The sequence below is a fragment of the Formica exsecta genome, unplaced genomic scaffold (assembly GCF_003651465.1).
Source record: "Formica exsecta isolate Colony F162 unplaced genomic scaffold, ASM365146v1 scaffold3, whole genome shotgun sequence".
Taxonomy (NCBI): domain Eukaryota; kingdom Metazoa; phylum Arthropoda; class Insecta; order Hymenoptera; family Formicidae; genus Formica; species Formica exsecta.
In genome coordinates, this window is record NW_021850256.1 from 1,314,307 (window position 1) to 1,325,376 (window position 11,070).

The following is an 11,070-nucleotide window of genomic DNA, read 5'->3' on the forward strand; positions in this document are numbered from 1 at the left end:
GTACTAAAATTTATTCCTTGAAGTAGAGTAGCGTCCGATTGACCAATCGGGACAAAGAAATTCTTCCTTCTAATACCGGAAAGTAAATTTTGGAACTCTACTCGAAAAGCGTGGGCATTCTGGCATCACTGCCCGAAAGTGTGTGTGTTGTGTGTGTGTCACGCGCTATTTCTCACATTATGAATTTTCTTGGAGCGCGAGGTATTGGTAAGAATACAAAAATTGTTTATACAATACATTAGTTGATGATTAAATAAGATAAGATACGTTGTTTTCTTATCAAAATAGTCAGCGCGTACAGACTTCATTGTTCAAAACGCAATATTTTTAAAGTTTATTCCTCTTCCTTCTTCAATATAATAAATAACTTAAAACTATACATATGGCCAACTTAACGCTTAAGCAAGCCAGACTGTTTATAAATATATATTTGAATTTGTTTATATATATTTCTTAAGACTGCTTGTGTTATATATTCATATAATAATGTGTTAAATATTCGCATATAACCGTTCGCCAATTTTAGTTTTTTTCTTACGAAAAATCTAAATTATCCATTAAACGATATCCCATACAGCACCGAAAGAGTGGGTTAAATAAAGTAACCTTATATTATAAAGATAGTTATCTTACTTTGAAAATTAAAGTATGGTTGGTTTGTATTTGTTCCATATGTCTGCAGTTTCTTGTTTCTCTCAAGATTATGATGTCTTTCTCATAATTATTCTTTTTTCTTCTTTCCTTCACTTATATTTTCTCCCTGGAAAAAAAATCTATTTTTTTTCAATTTACCATTCGTGTGCCTATTCATTATCTCTTTAATCTTTATTCTTTATCTGCGATAATATATCAAATGCTTTAGCGCACTTTAGCTATATTTCTTATTCATATGTCCATTTGTTTCATTAATTTCTTACAACATGTACATGTATATATCTATCAAAATTTATATTTATACATTTTCTATATTATGCACAGCTCTAAATTAATATGCAGTATTGACAATATTGATATATCTTGTTGACGATAAGGATCAATTACGCGAAGAATTGAAAGATTTGGTAAATGACAATCGCACAGAGGAAAGCAAGTATGAAGACAGTGATGGCTCAAACCATCATAAGAATCGTAAATGAAGTGATGATGAGGATTTTGATGATCGCTTGGAAGATGAAGATTATGATTTGATTAAAGAAAATTTAGGTGTTAGATTTGAGAGGGTATGTTTTATGGATTAGATTATCCTTAAGAAGAAAAGAGAAAAACATTTATATTGAGAATCTGATGTCTTGTTATAGAAATGTTTTAAACGTCTTCGAAGGATTCAGGATGAAGAATCAGAGGAAGAGCAAGAAAAGGAAGCTGAAAGGGATGCCATCGCCAATGAATTATTTGAAGGTTTTGGAGATGTATTACACGTACATCAGAGGTATATCTATTATAGTGCTTAACCCTTTATGGTCTAGACCATTTTTGAGATTTTGTTCGAGAAGCTCCATGTGCAATTTAGCTATTTCCAAATACTTGAATTAAAGAAAGGTCAATAAAACGAGCTAAATTGCTTGTTGAAATTGCGTATATGTGTATATTCAATGAAATATCTAATCATAATACATGTTGCTATTCATATGTTTTGATTCCACACTCGGGATCCTCTTCAGTGGATTGTATAATTGCTAGGATATTACGGAAAACGATCTAAAAAAATCCAAATTATTTAAATAATTCAAATTATTTTTTAAATTTCATATTATTTGTAAATATAAATAAATACACACGTCACAAAAGTCATCGAAACAATCTTCATAAAATATGCTTTATAAATATGATTTCTATTTAGACCGAAATAACTTCATACAATAGGCATTTCTTAAAAAATTCAAGTTTGTCTTTATTTTAATTTTGAATCTTTGATCATTAATCTAATGTTTTAACACATTAACAACATGATTTCCACAAGTGACCCTAATATAATAAAAAAAAAAAAAAATAGGATCTTTAATGTTTGTTTGACTCAGCTATCTACACTTATACTATACAGTTTGTATGTTTTGCCATATTTCAATAATCTCTCAGATTACATAACATGCATAAAAGAAGGAAAGGAGTCTCCACAAAAGTAAATGCAATAATAATAATACTACAAGAAATATTTTCGAGATTGTTAAAATGTTTATAAATAGTCATATATTCCTATATCGAACTAGACTTAACATAGGATCCAGCAACAAAATGTGATGTCGAATTAAACAAAGAGTTAAAATATATAAAGATTAATATGATACATTGATTACAGTATTTGATTATGCAATCTGCACTTGCTTGTGGCTTTCCTTATGTGTATCGGTTTGATAGCCCTTTGAAATAGTGTTTGATATTTCATTAAAGCAGCCATTTAATTTTCCACAAATACATTTATAATTATAAATGTATTTACGTTTATAAGTATTTTTTTCTGCTCTTTTTACAGACCTATCCTGGAAAGGTTCTGTTCTTGTATTTGCCACGCACTCGTTGTCGCCATGAATACATGATGTCCGAGGGCTTCAAATTCCGCGGACAGATGTTTGGTACAATGAGCGACTTGTTGCGCTGGTTCAAGAAACATTTCAGAGATCCGGTCCCTATTCCTAGTACACTACGCGGCGCGATGACTTCTAGAACACCTTACACTGCTATACCGGGAGCAGTCAGCGGTAAGTCTATATTATTACCATAAATTGTAACTATTTAAAATAAAATGTTAGATTATATATTTTAAAATATATTTTACATTTCATTCTCTCTCTACACACATACACACACATACTGCAGTGAATATATTAACATTACACAAACAAACAGATTATGCAAACTATATTACAAAACAAAACAGATGTCATCTTATTCTGCATTATTAGCTATTTTACCAAGAACTCTATCCAACGAGATGATTGAAATTATCTATGAATGGTTCTGTACATTGTCATTTTGATTGTTACACAAATGAATCAAGAAGCAATCCAACGAGTTGCGCAGAATCTTTCGCATCACATGTTGCATTTGCTGTCGCAAGTGGCGGATCAGACACCACATCATTATCTGCCATACACCCCGGAGACGGCCGACGCCGCCGGTTGACGGCGGAGTGTATCCGAATATACCATACACGTCGTCTGGCCAGACCCTATTCATGACCTCGTACCAAATGCCTCATCACACATCGCATCATGGCCAGCTTACTCCCAGATACGGCCAACAAACACCAAGCTATCATCACGGACCCTTCGTGCATCCGCCGCCAGCTTCGATGATACCCGGTCATCACAGATCCGTTCAATCGCACAGACCTATGCCACTCTTATCCACTCCCTCCAGTGATCCAACAGATTGGAAAAAGGCCGAAGCGTGGGCATGTCTAAAAAGTAATCCTCTGTTATGTTAATAAAGGCTATGATTAAATGTTTATGTCTAATAAGATATTTATTAACCTGAATGCTTTACAATAATAATGATGGATGCAAAATGTGCTCATCGTATATTGCTATATAATACGATATCCTGCCATATCCCTTGGCTTTGCATAAGATATCTTATTAGGATATCCTGGACGTTACTTACTGAGTCATCTCTAGGATTGCATTTGGAAATCTGGGACAATTTGGGATATCTTCAGGATAAAGTGTGCTGTGTGGGATATAATATTACGGTATAAACTCACGAATTATTTTTTATAATGATCAATATTTTTTATAATGATTGATATGCAAGATAGAAAAATAAATGTAATAAAATTATGAAAAAGAATTTATTTCCGAAATACGTATATAAAATTGCTATAACTTTTTATATTTTTTTGATTTACAAAATGACCAATATGAATATAACTTTTATTGAAGAAGACTGCATTATACATAATGATGTTAAATTATAAATATTAAATCATTATATGTAATAAAATAAACAAAAAAAGGACGTCTTGCAATATTAACTTAACTAATTATAAACATTTTCTAATGCTTTTTATGATATAAATACTTTCATTGATAAAAAGAGCTGAATTAACTAATCCTTCGTATGAAAAAAAAACTAAATAGTTTAAATCTCATTCAACTTTCCTAAGCAAAACAATGGGGAAAAAGTAGCTGAATACAGCAAAGTGTACATATTATAAAGTGTAATAACGATTTTTGTTCATGAGATTTAGCACTTTGTTTTCTCATATTACATATTATGTTATTATGTCTTCAAATTAGATAAAAGTTGAGTGAGATCTAAACTATTCAGCTTCTTTTTCCCCGTTGTTTTGCTTTTCATCTATCACAAAGATAACATTAAACAATAAGGCATTCATTAGCATGGTAATGACATTCCTGGCTTCACGACTTTTATCATCTATTCGTTTAACAAGGGTATATCTACCGGTATATTGTTCATTGTTACAATAAGCTTCTTATTATTGAGGTACAAGTCGTACGAAGTATTATAAATATCGAATATCTCAAGCTCAATTCCCTGTTTCAGAGGTTCGTGTGTGATAATACCAAGATGATCAGCGTATAACCAAATTTTCACAGGATCTTTAAAACCGTCGAACGCCGCATCGAATCTCGGTTTTATATCTACGAGCGTAATGAAGACGTGAAGCTGCATATTTACGCCATTATCCTCTTCGGTCATTTCGGTTCGTTTTCGAGCCAACGACAAACTAATTATTTCCTCTTTGATTATCTGCATTTCACTAAAGAGAATAATGTAATCGGTATTCTCAGAAAACTCCGATATATCTTTTAACGAAGTTTTGATCGTGTTTGCAATTAATTCCTTGCGGTTGACGATCACCTTGGCCAATATACTATCCATGTCCTTAATGCCATAAAACACACGATAGTTTCATCAGATAGTATAATTTTATATTTTTTTTTGCAACTTCTGTATTAGATTGATCATTTCCCGCGCTGTATAGCTCCTCGTCGAGAGTGATGTCCAGGAGGATTAGTATGCTTCCCTTACTATGAGCTTCATATTGCTCAAGTTATTGCTCAACAAATTAGATTAGAAACAAAAAATTTCGCGTTGTCGCGTATTTATCTACAATCCTCTAATTTTACCTCAGGAGGATTTTAACTCACTTTCTTTTCTTAATTTCATGTTCTACAATTTTTATTTTATAATACTTTTGTTTATTTTTAAAAAACGTTTTCTCTCTTTGCTATAAATCAAGTTTACAAACAATTTTATCTGAGAACTTTTTTATTTAACTTATATTTTTTATAATTTTTTCATGTTATCCATCGATCTTTTTTAAGGATATGACTTAGTCTTTGTATATCAATCACTCTTTATTTTAAGGGTATCTCTTCGTAACGAAAACATGACTTTCTCAAAATAAAGATTCATATTCAGATTCATTTTAGATTAAACTGTTAAATACATATATTATCCTGCAATAAATAGAGAAATAATGACTGAATTTGAACATGTCTCGATCGTTTGAATATGTCTCGATTGAACACAATTGAATACGATTTATATGTGAAAAATCCTAAATACCGGTCACTATCTGCCAATCGTGCACCTCTAGAAAAAAGTTTTTAATTTTTAATTTTATTTGTTTTTGTTACGAAGGGATACCCTTAAAATAAAGAATGGATGATACAAAGATTAAGAAAGATAAAAAAACAACATTATATTCCAGCCTTCATTTTGAGGAAGTCATGTTTTCATTACGAAGACATGTCCTTAAAAAAGATCGATGGATAACATGAAAAAATTATAAAAAGTATAAGTTAAATAAAAAAGTTCTCAAATAAAATTTTTTGTAAACTTGATTTATAGCAAAGACAGAAAACGTTTTTTAAAAATAAACATTTTTAAATATTCTTTTGTTGAAACTGATATCTGATTTTGGGAATAAAAAAGTTTATTTTATATATATATATACATATATATAAGTATGTATAATTATGTATGTATAACATATATAAGTATGTATTCAACGAAATTCATTTAATTTCTTCACCAAATACAGGTAATTTTAGATATAACGTATTCCATCTATAATAACTCACATTGTTAGATTATTTATTATTACTATCTTACTATTACTTATTATTATTTATTATCACTTTAAGAAAAATATATTAAAATTAATAGCCGCTATCTATTTAACAAATTAGAAATAGGGAACCATACATATTTAATGTGTTTATTTCAAAGATATTTGTATTTTTATTACCGTTGTCACTCATTCGTCCATTTTAGAGACCCTCTAATCAGAGACTGGCCATAAGGGGGCCACTTTTGATTAGTCTAGAATTTTCATCAACTCCCGCTCATATTTGAAATACACTAACCTTACCATTAACATTATTCAGGAATACAAATAAAAATAAACATTTAAGAGGAACTAAATATTAATGTTCTTTTTATGTACAAAATTTTAAAACAATATAAGGCGATTTAAAAAAGGATATTAACTTACCCATCTCTGCTTTTTGATATACTAATTGTGAGCCGCAGAGCTCCGGACTTACATTTAAGTTGGAATAGAAATTATATACTATTTTCTTTTATAATAAAAATCTTGGATTACGTTTCAAAAAATGTCTACTCCGAGGAAATCTTTATTCGATATGAATCGGCTCGGAAACACTCGGATCGGAAAGAATATTTTGGAACGTAACCTTGATATGCATAAATATGTATATTTTTTCTCGATTGTCTTACTTCAAGCGGTACTATATATACATTTTCTCTGCTTATCTTTAGTTTTAATCGATCTTAAAGCAAATAACAGATATACGATTATGTATCTCATTTGGTTAACGATAGCATCTTTGACGTACACAAACTGTTTTGCTATCGATGGTACGCTTGTTAATGTTAATAAATATTGCAGAGATAAGGACAGATTAATTACATCCGAGGAGAACGACGAATATTTGCTTGTCAGTGCCGAGAATCATACGACTATTATATTAGCATGTCGTTATTGGTAAGAGATTCACACGAAAATATACGCAATTGTAAAAATAAGATAATACGCATATTATATATGAATCTGCAAATGAATAATGGTTCTAATCGTTTATATAAATCAAACCAGAAATGACCGAATTTCTTTAATCTTTCTTTTTTTAATTAATTATTATTTAATTATTAATGATGTCTCAAACACACACATACATATATATGAAGAATATACATATTATTCGAATCAACGTATTTCTCGGTCAATTGTTGGGAATCCAAATTTTCATAGAAGCAACGATCACGAGGAATCTCAACCGAAAATTTGGTACTACCAAGATCGGTATCAAAAGAGACCGGAAAAAGAAGTCGAATTGGAAATGGATAATAACATTTCGTACAATAGAATCTACACGAAGCCAGATCTTTCTCTGGTCATTAAAAGCTTTTCAATCGCCGACGCTGGTATTTACCGATGTCACGGTAAAGAGGGACAAGAAAAAGAAAATAAATATAATTATAGGATTGAACGTAAATTTATGGCATAACAATTTAACATTTCATTTTTATATTATAATGTATGATATTATATTGAATATCTTTGATCTTTTTAGCTACATAATATATTTTTTTAAACGTCAAGTTATCAAATTGGAAAAATTGTTGGTTAATTTATTATACGATATAAACATCAACACACACACACACGAACAATTTATATTTTCAATAATATTTGTTACTTATGTATATTTGATATATAATTTCTTTTTGTTAGAATATTTATTGTTCATCCCCTGAATCTAATATTGTCAATTTTTAATAGTAATCCTTAAAGATATTGGTGGTGAGTTTGTAGAAGAGGGGAACATAACTGAATGGGAAAAATATCGTGAAACATACTTGTGGCCTGTCACTACGAGATTTGCAGTAAATTAACCAATTTAGCTGCTTAAATTATAAACAAACTAAATATATAAACTATATCCTTTCTATCCTCTTTCTGTCGTATTATATTTGGAATACAAAGCCATTTTATTTAAATTACATAACTATAATATATGCATCTTGTGGAGACTAGTAATCTTCTAAATTAGGAGAAAGGAGTATGTTAAAAAGTCGTCGATTTTTGCCCCCAGCCGGGACGTAAAATTTGGATGGTTTCTTATAATTTTTTGGGCGTACAATCACGTGGTGACATTTATTTGCCGTTAAAATGTGAGGAAAATGTATAAAAATCGTAAAAAGTCCATTAAAACACCATATTTATGAGTGTATTATTCGGTGATCGAGAAAGATATGGTTTTTTTATGTGAATATATAAAATAATTGGCACTTAATGGATTTTTTACGATTTTTACACATTTTCCCCACATTTTAACAGCAAATGAATGTTACCACGTGATTGTACGCCCAAAAACGCGCGCTCGCACATGCTACGCAAGTGAAATGGTGATTCAGGTAAAAATTACAGTCCTTTCTCTCACGTTTTTACAGGCATTTTTCGAAGATGCGTAAGTTGTAGATCGAGAGGAGAACTTGGCTCCTGTAAGGATCCTTTTATTATGAATTCTACGCAAATTGCACTTGAAAAAGGTGTAGATGCGGTACCGTGTGTTTCTGGATGGTGTGGAAAAATAATTGAGAGCCAAAATTTAAATAATGGTGAGTTATTTTGCTTTTAATACATTTATATTCGGCAACATATACAATTTATATTTTATTCTATAATAAAAATACATATTTCTCCGATTTATATTAAAATTTATATTATTATTAAAGTTAAATTAAGTATAATAAAAAAGATTTTATAATTTGATATTAGCACAATTTTATTCTGTAAAAATTTGTTTAAAATTTTGGTAAATTTATACTGGACAGAATATGGTACCGCCACGCAGAGATTGTGCTTCCAACGAGGTCCCGATGACAACGAGGAGAGATGTGCTTATACTGTGTGGAATTACAAAAAAGTGTATATGTGTCTCTGTTATGGAGACCTTTGTAATGGAGTGATGAGAACAAGCGTCAATACATTTTTAATAACAATAGCTATATGTTTAGTACGATGGTTAGTTTGAGGACATAAATAATTAATATGAACGGGCTAAAATGATTAAACTTATTGTGAGCGTTTTGTAAAGCACACAAAAAGACACAAGAATCGGCACTTTGGTGGATATGTTTGTGTATGTTGAAATAATGTGTTTTTTATAAAACATATTCTACAATAAGCATAGTCACACAAATAAAGTGTATTTTATTATGTATATTTTATTATGTTAGATATATATTTTATTTTAAATATTTAGATGTATTTTTTGTTTTAGTTTACTAACTAATTTTCTTAATTTCTAATTAATTTTTTTGTAATGAAAAAGTAGAAAAAATGTTTGCCATTTAACGTAATTGTATGATGAAATCCTCCTGAGGTAAAATTAGATTAGAAACAAAATTTCGCGTTGTCGCGTACTTATCTATAATCCTCTAATTTTCTAAAGCAAATTTTCTAAGCAAAAACAAGCAAATCTCTAAAGAACTTTTTGTCTTAGTTTATCGGTCCCCTACACACTCCTAAAGTTTTGACATTTAAATTGGGGAGACCCTGTATATGTGTGTGTGTGTATATATCATCATTAATTAGAATTTTAAAAGATTACTCTTAAACATATCATCTCTGTTTTTCTTTTATCTTTGAGCAATTATATTTTAATTTCTAATATATTGTATTTTGTTTTAGTGTATCACAAAAAGATATATATGATACATTTTTTATTTATAAAAGATATTATATATTGCAAATTAAACTTATATATGATTTTTCTCTAGAGCACAGTAATATCTCTACTGGATATAAATAACTTTTTACTGGGTATAAATAACTTCAATCTGATCACTCTTAGTTTAATTTTGCTTCTCAACACCTTGCCTGCGAAACGGAGATCTAGGATTTAAACTACCCAGAACTTGTCCATGCAAACCATTGAACCTCCTCTCTTCCTGATTTCGCAGCAATGCTTTTGCATGCGGAAAATCATCGAAGAAAAGCTCACCTAATCCATAGAGATATTTAACTGCCATCATTGCTTCACGGCCAGTTAATAAATACGGGTCTTGTTCTACAATCAAAACAAACTAAAATTAGGAACATATTGGTACTAAACAAAAGCGTTGTGTTATTATTGTATATTACTCAAGACTTAAGTAAAAAACTACGTATAATTAATTTCTTCCTAATTATTTTTTTTCCAATGTATATTGGAATCTCTAATTGGTTTTCAGAGTATAAAAGTATAGTTGAAAATATAATTGAAAGTATAATTAAAAATATAATTAAAAGTACGTAATCAAAAGCAAATAGATGTAAATGAATTTTATCAACCAAAATTGTCGGTGAAGAAAGATACTTTTACCCTCGAATTTGTAGAAATTAGGAAGACCACGTTGCACCTCGTGCCAACTATATCCGAGATCATTGATGTCAATCGGCGGCAGGAAGACACCGACCGGCCACAGGGATTCAACGTTTTCGGAACTCGTTATCGGTATCGTCTGCTGTACGTGATTTCGCCGTGGACTCGTTCTGTAATTATAATCTGTAAAAATATATTACGTATCGCAAATACAAATAATTTTTATCTATACTAGAAATATCTCAAGAAACATTATTTATACAGATTACTACAATACTATTATACTATTAGTTAATTATATTAAAATAATTGCAGAAATATAAGAATATAAAATAGTCACCGAGATCCTTAGAACGCTTTGTCGAGCTTCTTCGGCCGATCGAGATAAATGACTTTTGAGCCAATGTTCGATCCCCTGAAAAGAAACGAATATATTAAAATAATTTAATGCAATATAAAGCATTACTGCGCAATTTATGCCTAACCGTCTGTTGTGATGCTGTGCTCGTGTACATTGGAGGGTGATACAAATTTCACATGCACATTGGCGAGCGGCAGGGAACTGACCATCGATACCGCGAATAGCAGTAATACCACTGTTATCTGAAATTAAAATAGCGGTTTATTTTATAATTTGGAATTAGCGAAGTATATATTATCATCACCGACGACTTATTCGTGAGTCGCAACAAATGTGAGAAAAGCGGTT

The 11,070-nt window shown here is 30.4% G+C and overlaps 3 protein-coding genes and 1 long non-coding RNA gene across 7 annotated transcripts in view; 3 read left to right on the top strand and 1 right to left on the bottom strand.

Annotated features, from left to right (window-relative positions):
* The first annotated feature begins 54 nt into the window (after nt 1-54).
* LOC115237548 lies at nt 55-5,119 on the top strand. Of its 4 annotated transcripts, none has more exons than XR_003884360.1 (4): nt 55-207; nt 979-1,220; nt 1,299-1,429; nt 2,471-3,442. It is a non-coding gene; the product is annotated as an uncharacterized LOC115237548 (long non-coding RNA). The 4 variants fall into 4 exon arrangements; XR_003884358.1 differs by lacking the exon at nt 55-207 and adding an exon at nt 4,504-5,119 and having other exon boundaries at nt 224-1,220; nt 2,471-3,404; XR_003884359.1 differs by lacking the exon at nt 55-207 and adding an exon at nt 224-587.
* Nucleotides 5,120-5,920: 801 nt separating this feature from the next.
* Nucleotides 5,921-8,021, top strand: LOC115237565. Its single transcript, XM_029810692.1, has 2 exons — nt 5,921-7,482; nt 7,775-8,021. Exons 1-2 carry the CDS (start codon nt 7,056-7,058, stop codon nt 7,885-7,887), a joined length of 540 nt encoding a protein of 179 aa, XP_029666552.1. The 5' UTR covers nt 5,921-7,055; the 3' UTR covers nt 7,888-8,021.
* A 318-nt stretch (nt 8,022-8,339) lies between these two features.
* LOC115237535 lies at nt 8,340-9,225 on the top strand. The gene is made up of 3 exons (XM_029810632.1): nt 8,340-8,355; nt 8,446-8,613; nt 8,830-9,225. Exons 1-3 carry the CDS (start codon nt 8,340-8,342, stop codon nt 9,027-9,029), a joined length of 384 nt encoding a protein of 127 aa, XP_029666492.1. The 3' UTR covers nt 9,030-9,225.
* Nucleotides 9,226-9,744: 519 nt separating this feature from the next.
* LOC115237574 overlaps nt 9,745-11,070 on the bottom strand; it is a 3,823-nt gene continuing 2,497 nt past the window's right edge. The window contains exons 2-5 of the mRNA XM_029810708.1: nt 10,847-10,964; nt 10,702-10,776; nt 10,362-10,544; nt 9,745-10,067 (exon numbers count right to left, since the gene is read on the bottom strand). Coding sequence (XP_029666568.1) covers nt 9,853-10,067; nt 10,362-10,544; nt 10,702-10,776; nt 10,847-10,964 — 591 coding nt within the window. The 3' untranslated portion in view covers nt 9,745-9,852. The remainder of the gene's footprint in view (nt 10,068-10,361; nt 10,545-10,701; nt 10,777-10,846; nt 10,965-11,070) is intronic.

Bases quoted from the DNA above. Each gene is read 5' to 3' on its own strand.
- LOC115237565 (XM_029810692.1), top strand. From the start codon at position 7,056: ATGGTTCTAATCGTTTATATAAATCAAACCAGAAATGACCGAATTTCT. The intron at 7,483-7,774 runs GTAAATTTATGG...AATTTTTAATAG, and splicing joins ATATAATTATAGGATTGAAC to TAATCCTTAAAGATATTGGT.
- LOC115237535 (XM_029810632.1), top strand. The intron at 8,614-8,829 runs GTGAGTTATTTT...TATACTGGACAG, and splicing joins GAGCCAAAATTTAAATAATG to AATATGGTACCGCCACGCAG.